Source organism: Tamandua tetradactyla, chromosome 7 (assembly GCF_023851605.1).
Source record: "Tamandua tetradactyla isolate mTamTet1 chromosome 7, mTamTet1.pri, whole genome shotgun sequence".
Classification (NCBI taxonomy): domain Eukaryota; kingdom Metazoa; phylum Chordata; class Mammalia; order Pilosa; family Myrmecophagidae; genus Tamandua; species Tamandua tetradactyla.
This window is the reverse complement of record NC_135333.1, coordinates 20,363,859-20,389,115: the sequence shown is the minus strand read 5'-3', so window position 1 is coordinate 20,389,115 and position 25,257 is coordinate 20,363,859. Positions and strand designations below refer to the sequence as shown.

General features: G+C 34.2%; 1 protein-coding gene across 3 annotated transcripts in view; it reads right to left on the bottom strand.

Annotated features, from left to right (window-relative positions):
- Positions 1-25,257, bottom strand: part of LIN9 (lin-9 DREAM MuvB core complex component) — a 161,244-nt gene that overhangs the window by 65,849 nt on the left and 70,138 nt on the right. For all 3 annotated transcript variants that reach the window (XM_077168572.1, XM_077168571.1, XM_077168573.1), the window contains 4 exons: positions 14,432-14,565; positions 12,909-13,028; positions 12,483-12,584; positions 6,249-6,329 (listed from right to left, as the gene is read on the bottom strand). In XM_077168572.1, the coding sequence (XP_077024687.1) occupies positions 6,249-6,329; positions 12,483-12,584; positions 12,909-13,028; positions 14,432-14,565 (437 nt within the window). The remainder of the gene's footprint in view (positions 1-6,248; positions 6,330-12,482; positions 12,585-12,908; positions 13,029-14,431; positions 14,566-25,257) is intronic.

Below are 25,257 nucleotides of genomic sequence, written 5' to 3'. Positions count from 1 at the left end.
AGATTGCTCATTACTAGTGTATAGAAACACTACCTATTTTTGAGTGTTGCTCTTCTAACCTCCCACTTTGCTGTACTCATTTATTAACTCAAATAGTTTTGCTGTGGATTTTTGGGGGTTTTCGACATATCATATCATATAATCTACAAACAGTGAGAGTTTTAGTTCTTCCTTTCCAATTCTGAAGTTTTTTTTTTCTTTTTCTTGTCTAATTGGTTTGGCTAGAACTTCCAACACAATGTTGAATAACTGTGGTGACAGTGGACATCTTTGTCTTGTTCCTGATCTTAGGGGGAAAGCTTTCAGTCTTTCCCATCGAGGTTGATGTTAGCTGTAGGTTTTTCATATACTCCTGTTATCATGTCGAGGAAGTTCCCTTCTTCCTATCCCTTGAAGTGTTTTCCTCAAGAAAGGATATTGAACATTGTCAAATGCCTTTTCTGCATCAATTGATGGTATGTGGCTTTTCTACTTTGATTTGTTGATACAGTGTATTACATTAATTGCTTTCTTATGTTGAACCATCCTTGCATACCTGGGATGAATCCAACTTGGTCATGGTATATAATTCTGTTAATGTGCTGCTGGATTCGAGTTGCAAGAATGTTGTTGAGGTCTATATTCATCAGACAGATTGGTCTGTAATTTTCTTTTCTTGTAGTATCTTTGTGTGGCTTTGGTATGAGGGTGATGTTGACTTCATAGAATGAGTTAGGTAGCCTTCCCTTCCCTTCAATTTTTTTGAACAGTTTGAGTAGGGTTGGTAGTAATTCTTTCTTGAGTACTTGGCAGAACTCACATATGAGACCATATGGTCCTGGATTTTCTCTTTGTGGAGCTTCTTGATGACTGATTCAATTTATTTGTGATAGGTTTGTTGAGGTCGTCTATTTCTTCTCGAGTCAATGTTGTCCATTTCATCTACATTGTCTAATTCATTAGCATAAAGTTGTTCATAATGTCCTCTCATTACCTCCTTTATTTCTGCAGGGTCAGTGGATATGTCTCCTCTTCTTATTTCTGATTTTATTTATTTGCATCCTCTCTCTGCTTTTTTTTGTCAACCTTGTTAAGGTTCCATCAATATTGTTGATTTTCTCAAAGAATCAACATCTGATTTTGTTGATTTTCTCAACTGTTTTTATGTTCTCAATTTCATTTATTTGTGCTCTAATCTTTGTTATTTCTTTCCTTTTGCTTGCTTTGGGATTAGTTTGCTGTTCTTTAGTTCTTCCAAGTGAACAGTTAATTTCTTGATTTTTGCTCTTTCTTCTTTTTTGCTATAGGCATTTAAAGCAATAAATTTCCCTCTTAACACTGTCTTTGCTGCATCCCATAAATTTTGATAGGTTGTGTTTTCATTTTCATTTGCCTCAAGATATTTACTGATTTCTCCTGTAATTTCTTCCTTGACCCACTGGTTGTCTAAGAGTGTGTGGTTGAGCCTCCATATATTTGTGAATTTTCTGGCCCTCTCTCCTGTTATTAATTTCCAACTTCATTCCTTTATGATCTGAGAAAGTGTTTTGTATGATTTCAATCTTTTTAAATTTATTGAGACTAGCTTTGTGACCCAGCATATGGTCTATCCTCGAGAATGATCTGTGAGCACTTGAGAAAAAGGTGTATCCTGCTGTTGTGGGGTGTAATGTTCTACAAAATGTCTGTTAAGTCTGGTTCATTTTTGTATTATTCAAATTCTCTGTCTGTTTATTGATCTTCTGTCTAGGTATTCAGTCCAATGATAAGCACAGGGAATTGAAGTCTCCAAACTATTATGGTAGATGTGTCTATTTCTCTTTTCAAAGTTTGCCTCACGTATTTTGAAGCACTCTGACTCACTGCATAAATATTTATGATTGTTATGTCTTCTTGTTGAATTGTTCCTTTTATTAATACATAGTGTTCTTCTTTGTTTCTTTTAATTGTTTCACATTTCAAGTCTAATTTGCTGGATATTAGTATAGCTACTCCTGTTCTTTTCTGATGTTGTTTGCATGAAATATCTTTCCCCAACCTTTCACTTCCAACCTATGCTTGTCCTTGGGTCTAAAATGTCTCCTGTAGAGAGCATATTGATGAGTCCTGTTTTTTAATCCATTCTGCCAGTCTATGTCTTTTGATTGGGGAGTTTAATCCATTAACATTTAGTGTTATTACTGTAAGGGCAGTACTTTCTTCTACCATTTTGCCTTTTGGATTTTATGTCATATCTAGTTTTTTTCTGTTTTTACCTTTACTCATAGTCTTCATTTCTACACTCTTCTCCACTTTCTTCCAATTGTCTTTTCCTATCTGTCTCTAGTGCTCCCTTTAATATTTCTTACAGAGCTGGTCTCTTGGTCACAAATTCTCTTAGTGATTTTTTGCCTGAAAATATTTTAATTTCCCCCTCATTTTTGAAGGACAATTTTGCTGGATATAGAATTCTTGGTTGGCAGTTTTTCTCTTTCAGAATTTGAAATATATCATACCCCGTCTTCTCACTTCCACAGTTTTTGCTGAGAAACTCACAGAGTCTTACTGTGGTTCCCTTGTATGTGATGGGTTGCTTTTCTCTTGCTGCTTTCAAAACTCTTTCTCTTTTACCTCTGACATTCTGATTAGCATGTGTCTTGGAGTATGTCTGTTTGGATCTATTCTGTTTGGGGTATGCTACACTTCTTTGATCTCTAATTTTATGTCTTTCATAAGAGTTGGGAAATTTTCAGTGATAATTTCCTCCATTAGTCTTTCTTCTCCTTTTTCCCTTCTCTCCTCCTTCTGTGAGACCCACAACACCCATATATGTGTGCTTCATGTTATTGTTCAATTCCCTGACCCCCTGCTCTTTTTTCCCATTCTTTTCTCTATATTTTCTTTTGTTTGTTGGATTTCAGATGTCCCATCCTTCAGTTCACTAATCCTTTCTTCTGCCTCTTCAAATCTAATGTTGTATGTTTCCATTGTTTTTTCCATCTCTTCTTCTGTGCCTTTCATTCCCATAAGTTCTGTGATTTGTTTTTCCAGACAACATTTTCAGACTTTCAATTTCTTCTTTTTGTTCACCCATTGCCTTTATATACTCCTTGGACTCATTAATTTGATTTCTGATGAGATTTTCCATGTCTGTCCAAACATCCTGAATTAGCTGTTCTAATTTGTATCTCATTTGAGTTGTTAGTTTGTTCCTTCGACTAGGCTATATCTTCAGTTTTCTGAGTATGACTCATTTTTTGCTGGTATCAAGAAATGTGATTTCCTTAATTAGTTTACTCTGGAGATTGTTTTCACTTTTTACCTACGATTTTCTTGCTGGATGACTTTGCTCTCTATCTGGTCTTTGACATTCAGTTCAGTTTATTCTAGACCTCTAGAATAGGTTTTGTTTAACAGATCAGAATTTTTCAGTTCCAGTTTTCATGTTTCTTGCCCTGCCTAAACGAAGCTTTTATTTTCTTAGGAGGGTCTACTTTGATATTACAGATCCCAGTTAGATTTTCCCAGATCAGAAGCCTCTAGAGTCTGTGCTTTTCCTGTCCTGCCCAGTATGTGGTGCTTGTCTGCCTGTGGTTTCCCACCAGTATAAAGTGCCTTTAACTTTAGCAGACCCTCCCTGCTGTGGACCTGGTTGAGACAGAGGAGAGGTTGTTGACTGGCTTCAATTTTCTAGTCCCTGTGGTCTGAATTCCTTGAGGGAGGGATTCCACCTGAGTTGGGCCCTGCCTTTCTCCTGTGGAAGGCACAGCCTCCAGGGAATTACTTTCTTTCACCTGATCAGCCTTTCTCTCAGACAAGCTTCATTCTGACCTCGCCTGGGTCAGAATGAAGCACTAGAGACAGATAGGAGCCTGAGAAGCCTTGCAATTCTATCTAATGAAGCAAAGCAAAAAAAAAAAAAGTTTTTCGGAGCAGGACCTGAGTTCGAGTTTGTCAGTCAAGAGCTTAAATTGGTACGTTGCTGTATGTATCTCCAGGTCCTAAGTGCCCTCCTCCTTTTTTCAAGCATTTTGTGGTATCCAATCCAAAAAACCTGTGGGCTTTTTGTTCTTTTCTTCCCATCAGCCCTGCCCCCTCTGCAGGGCGCAAAAACTCTAAGTACCTTTAACTCTTATTCGAGGTTTGTCTGAGCTGGGGCCTAATTTCAGTAGTCAGAATTTGTTAATTCTGTAAGTGGACCTTGGTTGAGCTAAGCCCCTGATGCTAGTAAGTCTCTTTCCTTTCCCTTTCAGGAACCAGGCTGCCATGTCTGTGGGGGAGGGGCACTGGCCTCCATGGCCTGGGGGACTTACAGTTCTATGAGGAATCACAGCTGGTCCAGCTCATCCAGACTGTGTATGCTGCGTGTCTGGGCACTAATGTGGCCCCAGCAGTTGTTCTCTACTGTTCCTGGCTATTTACTAGCGGTTCTAGAGGATGAACTAAATTCCACTAAGCTGCCATCTTGGAATCTTCCTTGCATTCTTTAATTTTTAAGCATTAAGAATTTTTTCCTGGTATCTTTTCATTGGTGACTTTTTACCTCATTTGCACTATGGTCAGAGAACATATTCTGGAGAAGTCCAATCATTTAAAATATGCTAAAACTTGCTTGGGTCAGCATACAATCAATTTTTATAAATATATGATATGTGCTTTAAAATAATGGGTTTTCTGCAGCTGTTAGATGTTTTATACATGCCAATGATGCCACGTTTAAATGTGTTTTTCAAATCTTCTAAATTCTTATTGGTTTTTTGCCTGCTTGTTTTATCAGATACTGAGAGAGGAATAGAAACTATCCCACTACAATTTTGGAGTTTTTCTTTTTCCCTTTCAATTTTTGCTTTGTATATTTTGAGGTTAGTAGGCATAAATAAATTCTAAATTATGCTTTCTTCCTGGTCAATTAAACATTTCATCATTATAAAGTGCTTCTTTTTTTATCCAGTAATATTTCTTGCCCTGAATTTTACTTTGTCATCTATCAATACAGTTAAAACAGCTTTTGTTATTTCTAAACTGCATTGCATATTGTTTTATATATTTAAAATTTTATCCTTTCAGGATCCTTTAATATTAAAGGTGTCTCTTGTAAGCATCAGAGAGTTGGATTTTATTCTTTATCCAATCTGACAATCTTCTTTTAATCAGAAAATTTAGTCTATTCATATTTAATATTATGACTGATACATTTAGATCTAAATCTACCCATCCTGCCATCTCCTTTCAGTTTGTCCCAACTGTTCTGATCATTATTCCTTCCTTTCTTTTAGATTGAATGAACATTTTTTATTGTTCCATTTCCCACCCATCTTCTACCATTAGCTTGGTAGTTGTTCACATTTTTTTTCTTTCTTTTTTTTTTTTACATGGGCAGGCTCCGGGAATTGAACTTGGGTCTCTGGCATGGCAGGCAAGAATTCTGCCACTGAGCTACCATTGCACCGCCCTATTATTCTCTTAATAGGTGTCTCAGAGATTCAAGTTTGCACTTTGATTTCTCAAAGTCTAATACTACTTGGCACTTTCATTATCTTATTCCTGATAAGTGCAAGGACTTACACACATTTTAACTTCTTATACCTCCTCTACCTTGATATAAGTCAATTATCAGGTAGTATTTTAATTCTCTTTATATTTTAAGTGCCACTAGATATTATTTTATATGGTAAATGTCACTTATATTAATGCACATATTTACCCTTGTTGTTACTCTTCATTCTTACCTGAAACTTCAAGCCTCTACACAGGATACTTTTATTCTCTTTCATGTAGGTATTCTGGTAGCAAATTCTGTAAATCTGGTTGCAAATATCTTTACAGTACCTTCATTTTTTGAAGGAATTTTCACTGGGTATAGAAATCCAATTGGCAGTTATTTTGTTTCAGTCCTATGAAGATGTTATTTCATTCTTTTCTGACCGCTATTATTTCTGTGGAAAGTCAGTTGCCAGACTAATTGTTACTCTTTTGAAAGTACTTTGTTTTCTTTCTATAACCTGTGTCAGGATGACCTCCTTTGTCAGAGGAACTAGTCAGAGGGATTATACTCAGGCAAACTGCCAAATAACCTAATATACCCATTAATCCTATTTAAGTGTATACTCAATGATGTTACATTGTATTGCTAGTTAACATAGTTCAGTATAACTAGAGATAGTAATAGTAATAAGGATTTAAAAATAAATATCTATCTTAAGCTTTCCCTCCATAAAATATTTTTAAATTCTTAGAGAAAGCCCCACCATTTCAAAATCAGACAGCAAAGGAGAAAACAAAATCCTTACCAATTTTTCTGCTTCCGTGTTCATTTCCCTTAATTTCTTGATATGTTCCTTTTTAATCATGAGAATTTTTGATAATCTGGTCTACAGACAAAGAAAAAAGTGTTTTGGAATAAACAGAGGCTTTTAGATATATCAATTAAACATCAAATTTTTAATTTTTTCATCAAGCTATTTTAACAGATTTTAGTATTTCAATAGAAATAGAGCAAAATCTTTATAAATCTGACTGGCTGACAGGAAAATATTATTTTAAAATTCCTCATAAGCAGGTTATATTAAGAGGACTAAGAAGGGGCAGGCCATAGTGGCTCAGCAGGCAGAGATCTCGCCTGCCATATCAGAGACCTGGGTTCGATTCCTGGTGCCTACCCAAAGCCAAAAAAAAGAGGACTAAGAAGTCAACCTGAACAGTCTCCCACTGGTCAAAAATGGGATAATTTGTGCATCAATAAGAGTAATTACTGCAAAGTATTGAAGCATAAATATATTAAAACCCATAAGTTCATAACGATACATATATGTATGTATGTATGTATGTATGTATTTATATCCACTGTTGGAGAATGCTTGCGACCAAACTCATTTTATACAATGGAAAACAAAGAGAAATACTCAAGCATCTATCCTGCCTTTCCTATACTATCTTTACCATTAGGCAACCAAATAATTGATTATGGGAAGTTTTTCTTTACAGGTCCATTTCAGTTAATAAATGAAGAAAGAATGGTAGAAATAGGATAGCATCATTTTGTAATTCTAGTGAATGAATAGATCTAGGAACTAATTATCAACGGCAACTAACAGTATAATAAAAAAAAGATAAAATATTATGAGACTTCTATCATAAGAATACAAAATTCACCTATAAAAGTAGTCACATACATTATCCATGATGCCATAATAGATGGAGGTGGCTGAAGGATACACAGACTTAGAAGTAGAATGGCGAACTGTGGTGTATAAACATATAATGGAATATGCTGTGGCTACAGAGAGGAATGAAGTTGTGAGCATGCGATAAGGTGAATTGACCTTGAGGACATTATGTTGTACAAAATAAGCCAGAAACAAAAAAATAAATACTGTATGGTCTCTTTTAGAAAATACTTAAAAGAAAACTGGGGCCTCAATTATATGTTCTTATAGCAGTCACATTTTATTCCTGAGCTTTAAGTGTTATTTCTAGATTCTGAGATGCTATGCTATAATGTGTATAACCTGGTATTTCCCTGAAAGCTGGGTACCTGTGTGACACCTAAAACTCAGAGTTGGAGTTCTGCAGCTGTGAAAGTCAGCATTACTACATACAACTGTCAAAGAAACCAAAAAAGAGAGCAGGCTTTGATTAGACATAAGAACGAAACTTATCTGGTTGGGACTAAGGTAAATCAGAATACTGGGTAAAGGATGACAGTGTCGGTATTTTAGAACTTTACCTACTGTATGAGACCAAAGGAAGAGAGCTTTATTTTATGCAAAGCACATAATCTAACTCAAGCTGTCTGAATAGTTTCTTTGAACAACCCAAACACATGGAGTCCAGGATGGGAAAGAGGGCTTATAATGTTGTATAGCTTAATATAATACCTAGATATATTTGAGTATGTTTGGCAGATAATTAAAAAGTACTGGCAAAGTTCCTTGAGGGACTAGTGAAAAAAAATGGAACTATTAAATTTTCTCACCTTGGCAATCCCTGATACTCTCTCAAATACTAGGGACTCCCAAGTAAATGGGTCAAGCACATGATCTTGAGGCTTACTCTTATGAAATTTATTTCTGTAGTGGAAAAGCTTAGCCTACCTATAATTATGCCTAGGAGTTACTTCCAGAGAACCTCTTTTGTTGCTCAGATTGACCTCACTCTCTAAGCCAACTCTGCAGGTGAACCCACCGCCCTCCCCACTACGTGGGACATGACTCCCAGGGGTGTGAGTCTCCCTGGCAACGTGGGATCGACAATGCCTTCCTGACCAAAAAGGAGAAAAGAAATGTAACAAAATAAGGTATCAGTGGCTAAGAGGGTTCAAGTACAGTTGAGAGGCTCTTCTGGAGGCGATTCATATATAAGCTACAGCTAGATATTATTAATTACCACAGTTTGCCAACTAACATCATTCCTGTTAACCCTAAGGAATACCCACGGCTCTATCTGAAACTCTATGAAAGTTTCACTCACTAACTTGATTTTCCAGAAATCTAAAACCTCCACATGGTTCCTAGGCCAGATAAGCCTTGAAACCCAGAGTTACCAGGCTCTCCAAGAACATCAGCCAGTTCCATTCCCCCACCCCTTTTCAAATGAAAAAACTTAGAATGGGCATAACCCAAATATCCCTAAAGACTAGAAGGATCAAAGGAAAAAGAGGCATTATAACAGAAAAGTTAGGATTTAACAAATAAGTATGACTACTGAAATCATTCTATCGATATTTCTTTCTAGTCTCCAGTGTCTTGGAGCAGCTAGAAGGAAACTTTGTAGAACTGTAACCCATACCAAACTTTGAAATCTGTTCTAAAACTACTTGCTAAAATGTACTTTGAAATTTATTGCTTTTAAAAATATGTTCTGTAGCTGCTTGCTGAAGTGTACTTTGAAAATTGTTGCTTTTTTCTTTCTTTTCTTTGCATTTATGTATTTTACAAGTAAAAAACAGTTAAAAAAACTTAGGCAGTTATATGAGATAAAATAAATTCTTGAAATGAAAAATAAAATGTTATATTTCACAATAAAAAACGTTAAAAAAGTTGTCATATAAAAACAAAAAACAACGAAAACTCCAAAGAACCCCAATTTTAAAAATGGGCAATGGACTTGAACAGGCATTTCTCCAAAAAAGGTATGCAAATGGGCAATAAGCATGTGAAAAGATGTTCAACATCATTAATCATTAGAGAAATGCAAATCAAAAGCACAGTGAGATACCACTGCACACTTACAAGAATGGCTATTGTTAGAAAGAAAAAACAACAGAAAGTAAGAAATGTTGGTAAGGATGTAGAAAAGTAAGAACCCGCATACATTTTTGGTGTGAATATGAAATGGTGCAGGCGCTGTGGAAAAGTGTGACAGCTCCTCACAACATTAAGTATAGAATTACCATATGACTGACAATCCCACTTTTAGATATAATTCCAAAGAATTCAAAGCAGGCACTGAAACAGATATTTGCATATTGTTTACAGTGGCATTATTCACAACTGCTAAAAGGGGGAAGCAACCTAAGTCTCCAACTGATGAATGGAGAAACAAATTATATATATAATGAAATATTATTTGGTCATAAAAAGGAATTAAATTCTGATTCATACAACAAGGTGGATGAATCGTGAATACCATGTGGAGTAAAGTAAGCCAGACAAAAAAGGAAAATATTGTATGATCTCAATTACGTGAAATGATTATAATGCAAATACATAGTCAGAAATTAGAATACAGGTTACCAGGGACAGGGCTGGGGCTAGAGAATGAGGATTTAACACTTAATTGGAACAGAGTTTCTGTTTGGGATAATGGAAAAGTTTTCTAATAAATGGTGGTGATGGCAGCACAACACTGTGAATGTAATTAACACCACTGAATTGTATATTTGAAAGTGGTTAAAATAGGAAGGGCTAGGTTGTGTATATGTTACCACAAAAAATAAAAATTGAAAAAGCCCATAGAACTGTACAACACAAAGAGTAAACTAGTGTAAACTCTGAACAATAGTTAATATAATTATAATAAGAACTGAACAAAGGTACCACACTAATGCAAAACGTTAATAATAGGAAAAACTTTGTGGGATAATGGTATATTTGGGAACTCTGTACTTCTGAATGGTTTTTCTACAACTAATTTAATAAAAATAAATAAATAACAATGAAACCAACCAACAAAACCAAATCTAATCAAGTCTCTAGATCCAATTCTCAATTTATACGAGACACAAAAGAAACCAGTACATGTTGAATAATAGCACAGGGATTTTATCAGCAAAAACCCTCTCAGACAGTTTGGAAACTCTATGGACAATAATCCAGTTTCTTAAAAAATAAGTTGCAGGGAGATAAACAGCATTCAACATTAAAGAGACAACTGGAAAATTTTAACTGACTGGAATTTAATATTAAGAAATTTATGTTAATTGAGGTATAACAATGGTGTTATAGTAAAGATTCTTAAAAAAAATGTCCTTATCTCTCAGAGATACATACAGAAACATTTGCAGATAGGTAAATGCTATATAAGTGTTATGATGTCTGGTATTTGCTCCCAAATAATACAGGAGGGAGGAAATGGGTAGTGGTATAGATGAAACAGGACTGGATATGGGTTGATAACAGTTATAGCTGGGTGATGGGTACACAGAGGTGCAATGAACATACAATTCTATTTTGCTTGTATATGCTTGAATATGCTCTAAATTTTCCATAATAAAAAATATTTAAAAATTGGACTAAGTTGCGGCAGACAGAGGGCCTGGTGAGATCTGTTATATATTTGTTCCCTCAAATAAACACCTTTATTTAGTGTTCAGTAGACACAGAGCTCTGGAGTTGCCTGCCTTCTTTAGGTTGTAGGATTTTAAGGGAAACTTGTATGTTTCTTTAGAAAGAGGAGCAGTAAAAGGAGATTAAGATGAAGCTAACGATTTCTCTGCCCCTTTTATTTTTTTGAGTTATTGCCTGATTATGATAAAAAACTGATGCTGTTCTCTTTTAATTCTTTTCAAAACGTCATCTTACAGTGGATGGGTAGTTCAGTGGTAGAATGTTCATCTTCCACGTGGGAGACCCAGGTTGGAGACCCGGGTTTGATTTCCAGACCATGCACCCACTCACCCCCCAAAAAACAAAAAAACAAAACTCAACATCATCTTTAAGAAAGTTGACCAGTCCTTTTAGAATTCTCAAAGTTCATAATCCCAAGACATAAAGCTCCTTCAGAAAGAAAATTCATTGGAAACTATGAATTATAAAACCTTCAAATATTTAATGGTATTTATTTTGTCATAAGAAAAAAATATGCATTAGGAACAGAAAAAGATAAAAACATATTCATCTACTTCAAAACTTAATATTAAGATGAGTAAAACCTTATATGTCACAAAAGGCAAATACATTAAAGTACCTTAATTTTTATCCATAATGTTCTCTTAGATACTTTTAATATCAACAATGCAGTAGCCCACTATTAGCTACAGTGCAAAAGACTTAGTTTCTTGCTCCCTCTGCTGGTGGATCTCTTTGTCTGTGTCTCTCTCTCTCCCGCACAAACACCTGTCTCAATATTACATATTAGCTTTTATTTACTTCCACTATTTAAAAAGAGTTTTTTTAAAAAAGGATAATCCTTGGTTCCTTTCATATAATCTACCTTTGGAAGCTAGAAGGCATAAGAAATTCTATACTGCAAGAATAATTAACAATGTATGATAGAGGAATACTCACGTATGCACACACACATACAAGGCTTTCCTTAAAATACATTAATTGCAAAAAGTAAACACTTGTGAATATTTTAGTGGATTATTACAAACATTTATTTAATAAAGACCCTATCTATCCCAAGCTAAAGTAATTTTTTTCTATTAAAAAAGGAAAAGAAAAAGAACCAAGCCGAACATTAGACTATGATTAAAACGAAATAACTTTTTGAATTTAATTTTCAGAACAAACAACTACTTACTTAACTTTCAAAGCAAACAATTCTTCAGACTCAGGCTGGTTAGTAAAAATGCTCTATATAATAATTCTACACTTATTTCAATTTATGCTTAGGTTTTTTAGTGTCTAATCATGAAGTACTTTGCAATTGAGTAGCTGTTTCTAGTATCAGTAAAAGAAACAGAGTTCGTTCTGACCACACAGCTAGCAAAGACATCATAACTGTTAATGAGCAGAATTAAAATAGCAGGATGCATTGAGGTTACTAAATAAAAGTCTTCATACTTACACAAGTTATTGCAACTAACCATTTAGAGTTTCACAGAGCATGTACTACAATGTTTGAATCTTTAAAACAGGGCAATAATAAGAACCAAAGCCTGAAAAAAACAGGCCAAAGAAAAAAGTCCTCCAAGTCTTTTTTTTTTTGGCTGCTATAACTTTTATTTTCAAGCCTGTTGGAAGTAATTGTTCTTAAGACTAACACAACGGTAAAAAAAAAAAAAATGTAGAAATATTTAGTCCTAGAAAAAATTTCAATTTCACTAACACAAGAGACATTATATTCAGAGCAATTCTTACCACTTGGATAAGGAATTCTACTGGAAAACCACCTAACGTCTCAGTGTCGGAGCCAGAAATTTTACTTCTCCAAGGTGACTGTCCTAATAAAGGATCATTATCCTATGGGAATAACAGGGAATCATTTAACTAGAAAGTTTAAGAGGAATGTTTTATTTTTAGATAAAGAGCAAATTACATTACAATTAATATATTTATATACTATAAAAATAAATATAAATAAATAAAATAATATAAATATAAAAATTTAATACTATAAAAAGGAAAATATTTCCAGAGTTGAAGCAACTATTTACTTATTGTGTTTAATATTTGCTAGCTCAAAATAATTTGACTACTTACTGAAGTTGCTATAATAGATGTGTACTTCATAACAATACATAATAGTACTTAAATTATTCATGACATTTCTAAGTTATTACTCACCGTAACAGGTGACTGGAGAGTAGGAGTATAATGTAACCGCGGTGGGGTCATGAAAAATCGAGAAGGCCGCTGTTTTTGTCCAAAGGCAGCAATTGGCATCGTCTCATGAGGTTCATTACTCTTTGAGAAAAAAAAATAGTCCACAAAATTTAAAAAACTTTACCAACCAATTAAACTTTATTAACATTACATTTCAGCTTGAGATACATACTAGTTCATATACTATGTTTTATCATAGAATATATATTGTTTTATAAAGATCAAAGCCTGAAACTGAAGTCATAGTATGAAAACACAACTTTGCTGTCAAAAGGCTGACTCCACAAAACAGAATAATAACTAAGGAAAGAAAAAGACCAAGGATCAAAAATTTCACAGAATCAAAGATTACTATTAAAGTATTCTGTGAATATCTTTGGTTATCTGTGTGTTAAAGAATATCTGAAATATTTCCTATGATAATTATAGTCAACTCCCACCTAATCAGAGAGATATTTGGGTGATCACATAAAGAAAATTATTTGAATGAAACAGAAAAACAATCTTCCTTTCTTGAAAGGGGAGGTTTAAATATTTCATCCTTTAACATAAAAGCTTAAGGTTGGTGTCTTTTGCCTTACATTTAATCTGAGTTTTCTTTTCCTCACTTCTCTGCTCTACAAAGGATTTTGATAAGAAAATCCTCAAAATAAATAGGGAGTCATAATTTCTAAAATGTATTAGAAAAGGAAATTCTTCTATTTTTGAAGTAGAAAAAATATTTTGATTTTTAATTATAAATTCATAATCCTTAAAAATCAAGATTATAACATATGATTAAAAGGGAAGCTAAAAGTGAACAATCTAACTTCCATAATGCTTAGAGGCAGACTACTTTATTAAAAAAGGTATATAATTACCATGACATTGCTAAATTAAGCATGATCTTAAAATAATGGACTAGTATTCTAATGGACTGTACCAGAAGTTCAAGAGATCTGGATTCTGGCCTAAGCCTGACAGGAATTTATTCTAGAGCCTTGAATAAATTACTTACATATATATAAATTATGTCTCAGTTTCACCAACTGTAAAAGTGGGAGTAATTAATACTCTGAGGATAAAACTGGAGAACAATTTGAAAGTGCAAGATGCTACTTCATACTTTCAAAAGTATTTGTAGGAGGACTATATTTTAACCAAAAAGTCTGAATGAAAGGGTTTTGCAGCTTCAACCCCAAGATTATTTAGTTAAGAGAGATTAGTTGTTATATAAAGTACAGTGTGGGGAAAGGTACAATATAGGGATCCAAACCATATCCTTTTAAGTTGTGAAATATGTAGAGGACTTTTAAGTATAGTTTGTGAATGAGGGGGGGTTTACTTCTGCTCAAGGGGTCTAGTAGACAGGGCTGGGAACCCCTAAAGATCTCCTCCCCTGTGACCTGAAGTCTTGATTCTATCATAAAATACAATTTCCTTGAAAACTCCACATAACATGTATAATAGGCATAAAATACAAATGTATTATGAACACTACTTACAAGAACTTCATAGTCAGGGATGGTATGGGTTCCAAGCCCTGTCCTATCAAAAGTTACTCTATAAGTAGCATTAAGAGTATCCACAGCATCTATTTGTCCAGTGAACAGACCGTCATGAACACCACGTAATCGCGCTGAGAAAAGAAACAAAGGTACTATGATGTTTGATACAAAACATGCTCTGAGAAATGTAATTTAAACAGCAGAAAGTACAGTATTATTGTCTATTATAGTTTTAAAATGAGCACATTTTAGGTTTAGATAACCAAATAAAAATTTTTTTGAAACAAAGAAAAGGCTATAAATGATCAATAATTTGCCATATGAATAAAGTTATATAATTATTCAACTAAAAAGTTTATTTTTTAGAGGAAAAACTTTTTTTATATATTTATTGCTTTGAAGCCCTAATTACAAAGGAGGAAACAAGAACTTTCGCCATTTTACTCATGAGTGAAACACTGGGATCAATTCAATTAAAAAAAGAAGACAATGATGCTGTGCAGAAGAGTTAATATAGCAGGCCTGAGCCTGATATCCTTACAAAGGACTACCTACAAGGTTGACCATTGGTTGGCATCAGGAAACTTGGATTTTGGAAATGTTTCCCACTGTTCCCTAACTGCTAAAAGTCGTTTACTATGCCTAGACTGGGCAAACAATGCAGTTTATGCTGAACCTGTTTTCCTTCTGAGAGTCTGGAATTTTCATATGTGCTAGGCAGAAGGTTCCTACATGACCAACCTCCAATAAAAACCTTTGGCATTGAGTCTCTAATGAAACTACCAGAGACTACTGGTAGGTAGTACTTGCTGGAGGAATTACGTATATCCTGTGTGCATCTTTGAAGCCTGTGCCTAGTTTCCTCTGGACTTTTACCCAATGTACTTTTCCCTTTACTAATTTTGTTTTGTATCCTTTTGTAATAAATCCTAATCATGAGTATAAATGTGTTCAGCATTTTGAGTCCTTTTAGTGAATGACCAAACTTGGGACTGGGTTTTGGAGACCTCTGACACAGATGTTCATGTGTCAGTATTATTTAAGTCCAGTCTGAAATCAAAAAAATCTAAACAAACATTCAGCATGAGTGAAAAATGTAAGAACAGTAGAATTTTTAATGATAAATATAAGAACAGTAGAATTTAAGGCATTAAACTGGGCAAAATGATACATTGATACAAAGTACAATATGCAATGTTATTCAGCAGAACACAGAAATATGCAATATAAACACTGTTTCAATATTTTACCAGTTTACCAGATCAACTGGTAAAAACACAACAGTAGTAGGAAACTAAGATTTCACTCTCAGTCTCTAATAGACAAACTAGAAAAAATAAATAGGGATATAAAAGATATGAATAATAAATAAAGTTGAATAAACACAATAAACATAGAAAAGGACTTCCAGTTATGATAGTGTGAAAAGGTTGGGACTTCTTTCCCACAAAAGACAAGTATAAACCTAGACAAAACAGTAAAAATTGACCATTTCAGGGTGCTGGAAATCAACTAAATGCAGACAACAAATTAAGAAGTATTTATTGTTGAAACACTGCTAGAGCTTCAGGTAAGGACAGTGGTCTTACTGGATGAGTTTATTCCCAGCCTTCATTACCAATAACTTGGCTAGCGAGAATGGTAGTTTTTCTAGTGTAGGGCTGGTCATGAAAACCAGCAATGTTGCTGTCAGAGGGGACAGACTTGATGAAGGCCATAGGAAAAGCCAACAATTTGACAGTTAAAAGTGGTGAACTTGATCTGGAATGAACTAGAAAAACCTACAGATCTGTAAGCCTAAGGCTGTGGTCTCTGCTAGAGTGAGTGGCAGACTAGCCAGAAATTTAACAGAGAGCAATCCTGGGAATGAGAAAGTGATAAAAGGGCTGAGATAAGCTCTCCATACATCCCTGGCTATGTAGGAAATTATGCAAATGGGTGAGAAAGACCCAAAAGAGTCTGGCAAAATGCAAAAGCTAAGGATGACTTGGAACTAGGCAGCAACTCTGAATGTGTTCCTCAACCTACACAGAGATCAATCAGAGGTATTCAGGCTCAAGATATTTGAGTATAACTTCTGCCCAAATCACTGGCTGACCTTTAAGATATGGAGACCACAGGGAAGATCTCTAGGAAATCAGGCTGATACATAAAAGCAAGAATTTAAAAAATAAGCAGAAACGTCAGTCATTGCATATGTAGGTGACTCTTAAAAAAAAAAAGAATACAGAGGTGCCGTAACACATTAACTAAAATACCTAGTTTTCAACCAAACCTTACTAGACATGCAAAGAAATAGGAAAGTTTGAACCTTATACAAGAAAAGTATAGGGAACAGAAATTGCCAAAGATAATATTTAGCAAAAATATCAAAAAATTATTCTAAATATTTTCAAATAATTAAAGGAAATAGGATGACAATCACTCAATAGGGAATTTTGATAGAGAAATAGAAATTATATAAAAGGACCAAATGGAAACTTTAACATTAGAGAGTACAATAACTGAAATAAAAAAATCATTAGAGGAGCTTAAAAGCAGAGTTTCTAGTGGAAGTAAAAAATCAGCAAACATTTTGGATAAGATATTGGAGCAGATAATACATTGGATCAGATATCTGTATTCTGATCTATTGAAAATAGAGCAACAGAAATTATCCAATTCAAAGAACAGAGAGAAAAGGATTAAAGAAAAGTGAATGAAGCCTCAGAGACCTGAAAGACAAGCAGGTGTACAACATATTTGTAGTGGGGATCCTAGAAGGAAGGAGAGAGAAAGGAACAGAAGAAATGTTTGAAGAAATAATGGTCAAAAACATACCAAACTTTATTAAAAAATTAATCTAGATTCAAGAAGCTCAATGTCCCCAAGTAGGATAAACTAAGAGAGCACCACACCTAGACATATTATAATCAGACTTCTGAAATTCAAGCACAAAGAGAATATTGAAAGCAGCAAGAGAAAAATGGCAGCACATTGGAGAATAACAATGCAATCAATGGGTAACACCTCATTAGAAACAATGTCAGAAGGCAGGCAGTAAAATAACATATTTAAAATACTGAAAAGAAAATGCTATCAACCAAGAATTCTGTATCCTGTGAAACTACCCTTCCAAAAATGCAGGAGAAATAAAGACATTTCCAGATTTAAAAAAAACTAAGAGAATTTGTTGCTAGCAGACCAGTTAAAAAGAAATACTGGAAAAAAAGTTCTTCAGAATAAAAGGAAATATCAGACAGTAACTGAAATTTACAGTAATAAAAGAACAGGATCAGAAATGGTAAGTATGTGGGTGAATATAAAAAACAGACATTTTTTCCTATTTTCATTTATTTATAAAAGCATGATATTTAAAGCAACAATTATAAAATTGTTTTGTTGGTTTTATCACAGATATAAGTATAATATATATGATAATAACAAAGAGGAAGCAGGAGGAAATGGAGCTACATTGGAATAAAGTCATTATATTTTACCAGAATTATGTTAGAATTAACCTGAATGAAGTAGGTTGTGATTTGTTAAAAATGCATAATCTAATTCCTAGAGCAACCACTAAAACACAGAAACACACGAAGAAAAAATTAAAACTAAAAAAAAATAAAATAAAATAAAAAAAGTCAACAGTGCAATTAAAATAGTACACTACAAATTTTAACACAAAAGAAGATAGCAAAAGAGGAACAGAGGGTCAAAAATATGACATGTAGAAAACAAATAATGAAATGCTGGATGTAAATGAATCTGTGTCAATTAATTATATTAAATGTAAATGGACTAAACACTCTAATCAAAAAGGAGAAACTGGGAAGTTCCAAGATTGATAATGATATCAATGTGTTAGGAGGGTGATGTCTGAGACTGCATGTGGAAAAGGATATAGGAAATGGAATTTAAGATGTTCCCAGACCTCACCTGTGCACCTCTTATTCTGGCTTCTTTTGATTTGAAATATTCATAGTGAAAGTGACATTGTAATATCAAGTGCCAAAGCTGCTATCATTTGGTGCTAACACAAATTGTGACTTTTGGGATTTTGGTGAATCTTTATATTTTTGGCTCTTTTAAAAGTAAGGTACAGGCAAATAAAACCATAAAGGAGAATAGGTAGGATAATGAGAGCTTTGGACACAGTATCATCTGAGAAACTAATTATGCTGCCATGACTAACTCTATTATAATTTGGTTTGATTTTAACTCTAAATCAGACTCTGAACTAGATGGTGACATGAATTCATCCCACTCCCCCCATGTCCACAACAGATTTTCAAGACCCTGAATAGCACTTTACTTTAAATAAATGAGGGTGCTTTTTAAAAAATGTGACCCAATGGGCTTAAATTAGTCACCCTCATACTTGCTGTTTATAAGACTGATGTCAGTGTAGTTTTTGAGTTTATAGTTTACATATATTCTTTGTGAACTCATAACTAATTCCTCTATTCTCAATTTTCAAGGTAAACCCTAGAATAGTCTTAATTTTCTGTAAATAAATATGTATCACTGTAAACAAAATGACTAAATGCTATTAAAAAACAACTTATATAAGCAACTATATGCTAATAAATCAGACATAGATGAATAGACAAATTCCTAGAAACGCATGAACAACCAACACTGACTTGAGAAGAAATAGCCTACCTCAACAAACCAATCACAAGTAAAGATACTGAATCAGTCATCAAGAAGCTCCCATAAAAGAAAAGTCCAGGACCAGATGGCTTCATATGTGAATTCTACCAAGCATTCAAGAAAGAATTAGCACCAATCCTGCTCAAACTCTTCAAAAAACTGAAGAAAAGGGAAGGCTACCTAACTCATTCTATGAAGCCAACATCACCCTCATACCAAAGTCACACAACGATACTACAAAAAAAAGAACATTATAGACCAATCTCTCTAATGAATATAGATGAAAAAATCCTCAACAAAATTCCTGCAAATCGAATCCAGCAGCATATTAAAAGAATTATACACATGACCAAGTGGGATTTATCCCAGGAATGCAAGGATGGTTCAACGTAAGAAAATCAATTAATATAATATACCATACCAGCAAATCAAAGTAGAAAAACCAAGTGATCATCTCGATTGATGCAGAAAAGGCATTTGACAAAATCCAACATCCTTTCTTGATAAAAAGACTTCAAAGATAGGAACAGAAGGGAATTTCCTTAACTTGATAAAGGGAATATATGAAATCCTACAGTTAACATCATCCTTGATGGGGACTGACTGAAAGCTTTCCCTCTAAATCAGGAACAAGACAAGGATGTCCACTGTCACCACTGTCATTCAACACTGTGCTGGAAATTCTAGCCAGAGCAATTAGACAAGAAAAAGAAATAAAAGGTATCCAAATTGGAAAGGAAGAAGTAAAACTCTCACTGTTTGAAGATGATATGATACTATATGTTGAAAATACCCCCCAAAAAACATACAGCAAAGCTATCTGAGCTAATAAATGAGTATAGCAAAGAGGCAGGGTATAAGATCAATACCCTAAAATCAGTAGTCTTTCTATGCACTAGTAATGAGCAATCTGAGGAGGAGATTAAGAAAAAAATTCCACTGACAAAAGCAATAAAAGGAATAAAATATTTAGGAATAAATTTAACCAAGGATACAAATTATCTATACACAGAGGACTACAGAAATTGCTAAAAGAAATCATAAAAGACCTATATATATGGAAGGGCATACCATGTTCATGGAATGGAAGACTAAATATAGTTAAGATGTAAATTATACCTAAATTGATTTACAGATTCAAGGCAATTAAAATCCTAATAATTTACTTAAAATAATTTAATTAAAGTAAAAAACCAATTAAAATCCTAATAATTTACTTTGCAGATATAGAAAAACCAATAACCAAATATATTTGGAAGGGAAGAGTGCCCTGAATAGCTAAAAATATCTTGAGAAAGAAAAATGAAGTGGGATGTTTCACAGTACCTGACTTTAAAAGCACACTGAAAAGCTACAGTGGTCAAAACAGCATGGTACTGACATAAAGAGAGGCGTACTGACCAGTGGAATCGAACAGAGTGTTCAGAAATAGATCCTCTCATCTATGGGCAATTGATCTTTGATAAGGTGGTCAAACAAACCCACCTGGGACAGAGCAGCCTCTTCAATAAATGGTGCTTGGAGAACTGGATATCCATATGCAAAAGAATGAAAGAGGATCCATATCTCACACCCTATACAAAAATTAACTCAAAATGTATCAAAGACCTTAGCATTAGATCTAAGACCATAAAACTTTTAGAAGAAAATATAGGGAAATATCTTACAAATCTTGTAATAGCAGGTGGTTTCCTACACCTTACACCCAAAGCATGAGCACTGAAAAAAGAAACAAATGGGTAATCCTCAAAATTAAACACTTGTATGCATCAAAGTCTTTGTCAAGAAAGCAAAAAGGCAGCCTACACAATGGGAGACAATATTTGGAAACCACATATCAGATAAGGGTTTAGTATCTAGAATATACAAAAAGATTCTTCAAGAACAAAAAGTCAAACAACCCAATTGGAAAATGGGCAAAAGACGTGAACAGACACTTCTCAGAAGAGGAAATACAAATGGCTAAATGTCACATAAAAAGATGCTCAACTTCACTGGCTTCAGGGAAAACTGAATCAAAACCACAATGAGATATCATCTCACACCCACCAGAATGGCCATTATCAAAAAAAAAAAAAAATTAGAAAACAAGTGCTAGAGAGGACGTGGAGAAAGAGGCATACTTAACCACTGTTGGTGGGAATGTTAAACGGTACAACTGCTCTGGAAGGTAGTTTGGTGGTTCCTCAGGAAGCTAAGTATAGAACTGCCATAAGATCCAGCAATCCCTTTATGCTGGCCCCATTTTTTCCTTTTTAACTCAATTAATTTCCTAATCCCTAGCAACTGTGACTGTACTTTAGCACAAGACAAAGCTGAGAACATTGGGTCTTGCCTCCTTTCAGAAATATGTTTGGCTCATTGGGACTTTTTTTTTTTAATTTCAAAATATTTTTTTTCTTTTTTTTTTTAATTAAAAAAAGAATTAACAAAACAATTAGAAATCATTCCAATCTACATATACAATCAGTAATTCTTAATAACATCACATAGTTGCATATTCATCATTTCTTAGTACATTTGCATCGATTTAGAAAAAGAAATAAAAAGACAACAGAATAAGAATTAAAACAATAGAAAGAAAAAAAACAAAAACAAAAACAAAAACAAAAAGCCTATACCTCACATGCAGCTTCATTCAGTGTTTTAACATAATTGCATTACAATTGGGTAGTATTGTGCTGTCCATTTCTGAGTTTTTATATCCAGTCCCGTTGTACAGTCTGTATCCCTTCAGCTCCAATTATCCCTTCTCTTTTTTTTTTTAATTAACGGAAAAAAAGAAATTAACCCAACATTTAGAGATCATACCATTCTACATATGCAAGCATTAATTCTTAACATCATCACATAGATGCATGATCATCATTTCTTAGTACATATGCATTGGTTTAGAAGAACTAGCAACATAACCGAAAAAGATATAGAATGTTAATATAGAGAAAAAAATAAAAGTAATAATAGTAAAATCAAAACAAAACAAAACAAAAACCTATAGCTCAGATGCAGCTTCATTCAGTGTTTTAACATGATTACTTTACAATTAGGTATTATTGTGCTGTCCATTTTTTAGTTTTTGTATCTAGTCCTGTTACACCGTCTGTATCCCTTCAACTCCAATTGGCCATTATCTTACCCTGTTTCTACCTCCTGCTGGACTCTGTTATCAAGGACATATTCCAAATTTATTCTCGAATGTCTGTTCACATCAGTGGGACCATACAGTATTTGTCCTTTAGTTTTTGGCTAGACTCACTCAGCATAATGTTCTCTAGGTCCATCCATGTTATTACATGCTTCATAAGTTTATCCTGTCTTAAAGCTGTATAGTATTCCATCGTATGTATATACCACAGTTTGTTTAGCCACTCTTCTGTTGATGGAGATTTCGGCTGTTTCCATCTCTTTGCAATTGTAAATAACACTGCTATAAACATTGGTGTGCAAATGTCCGTTTGTGTCTTTGCCCTTAAGTCCTTTGAGTATATTCCCAGCAATGGTATTGCTGGGTCGTATGGCAATTCTATATTCAGCTTTTTGAGGAACCGCCAAACTGCATTCCACAGTGGTTGCACCATTTGACATTCCCACCAACAGTGGATAAGTGTGCCTCTTTCTCCGCATCCTCTCCAGCACTTGTCATTTTCTGTTTTGTTGATAATGGCCATTCTGGTGGGTGTGAGATGATATCTCATTGTGGTTTTGATTTGCATTTCTCTAATGGCCAGGGACATTGAGCATCTCTTCATGTGCCTCTTGGCCATTTGTATTTCCTCTTCTGATAGGTGTCTGTTCAAGTCTTTTTCCCATTTTGTAATTGGGTTGGCTTTCTTTTTGTTGTTGAGATGAACAATCTCTTTATAAATTCTGGATACTAGACCTTTATCTGATATATCATTTCCAAATATTGTCTCCAATTGTGAAGGCTGTCTTTCTACTTTCTTGATGAAGTTCTTTGATGCACGAAAGTGTTTAATTTTGAGGAGTTCCCATTTATTTATTTCCTTCTTCAGTGCTCTTGCTTTAGGTTTAAGGTCCATAAAACCGCCTCCAGTTGTAAGATCCATAAGATATCTCCCAACATTTTCCTCTAACTGTTTTATGGTCTTAGACCTAATGTTTAGATCTTTGATCCATTTTGAGTTAACTTTTGTATAGGGTGTGAGAGATGGGTCTTCTTTCATTCTTTTGCATATGGATATCCAGTTCTCTAGGCACCATTTATTGAAGAGACTGTTCTGTCCCAGGTGAGTTGGCTTGACTGCCTTATCAAAGATCAAATGTCCATAGATGAGAGGGTCTATATCTGAGCACTCTATTTGATTCCATTGGTCGATATATCTATCTTTATGCCAATACCATGCTGTTTTGACCACTGTGGCTTCATAATATGCCTTAAAGTCGGGCAGCGTGAGACCTCCAGCTTCGTTTTTTTTCCTCAAGATGCTTTTAGCAATTTGGGGCACCCTGCCCTTCCAGATAAATTTGCTTATTGGTTTTTCTATTTCTGAAAAATAAGTTGTTGGGATTTTGATTGGTAAATTGAATCTGTAAATCAATTTAGGTAGGATTGACATCTTAACTATATTTAGTCTTCCAATCCATGAACACGGTATGCCCTTCCATCTATTTAGGTCTTCTGTGATTTCTTTTAGCAGTTTTTTGTAGTTTTCTTTATATAGGTTTTTTGTCTCTTTAGTTAAATTTATTCCTAGGTATTTTATTCTTTTAGTTGCAATTGTAAATGGGATTCGTTTCTTGATTTCCCCCTCAGCTTGTTCATTACTAGTGTATAGAAATGCTACAGATTTTTGAATGTTGATCTTGTAACCTGCTACTTTGCTGTACTCATTTATTAGCTCTAGTAGTTTTGTTGTGGATTTTTCCGGGTTTTCGACGTATAGTATCATATCGTCTGCAAACAGTGATAGTTTTACTTCTTCCTTTCCAATTTTGATGCCTTGTATTTCTTTTTCTTGTCTAATTGCTCTGGCTAGAACCTCCAACACAATGTTGAATAATAGTGGTGATAGTGGACATCCTTGTCTTGTTCCTGATCTTAGGGGGAAAGTTTTCAATTTTTCCCCATTGAGGATGATATTAGCTGTGGGTTTTTCATATATTCCCTCTATCATTTTAAGGAAGTTCCCTTGTATTCCTATCTTTTGAAGTGTTTTCAACAGGAAAGGATGTTGAATCTTGTCGAATGCCTTCTCTGCATCAATTGAGATGATCATGTGATTTTTCTGCTTTGATTTGTTGATATGGTGTATTACATTAATTAATTTTCTTATGTTGAACCATCCTTGCATACCTGGGATGAATCCTACTTGGTCATGATGTATAATTCTTTTAATGTGTTGTTGGATACGATTTGCTAGAATTTTATTGAGGATTTTTGCATCTGTATTCATTAGAGAGATTGGTCTGTAGTTTTCTTTTTTTGTAATATCTTTGCCTGGTTTTGGTATGAGGGTGATGTTGGCTTCATAGAATGAATTAGGCAGTTTTCCCTCCACTTCGATTTTTTTGAAGAGTTTGAGGAGAATTGGTACTAATTCTTTCTGGAACGTTTGGTAGAATTCACATGTGAAGCCATCTGGTCCTGGACTTTTCTTTTTAGGAAGCTTTTGAATGACTAATTCAATTTCTTTACTTGTGATTGGTTTGTTGAGGTCATCTATGTCTTCTTGAGTCAAAGTTGGTTGTTCATGTCTTTCCAGGAACCCGTCCATTTCATCTAAATTGTTGTATTTATTAGTGTAAAGTTGTTCATAGTATCCTGTTATTACCTCCTTTATTTCTGTGAGGTCAGTAGTTATGTCTCCTCTTCCATTTCTGATCTTATTTATTTGCATCCTCTCTCTTCTTCTTTTTGTCAATCTTGATAGGGGCCCATCAATCTTATTGATTTTCTCATAGAACCAACTTCTGGTCTTATTGATTTTCTCTACTGTTTTCATATTTTCAATTTCATTTATTTCTGCTCTGATCTTTGTTATTTCTTTCCTTTTGCTTGCTTTGGGATTAGTTTGCTGTTCTTTCTCCAGTTCTTCCAATTGAACAGTTAATTCCTGCATTTTTGCCTTTTCTTCTTTTCTGATATAGGCATTTAGGGCAATAAATTTCCCTCTTAGCACTGCCTTTGCTGCATCCCATAAGTTTTGATATGTTGTGTTTTCATTTTC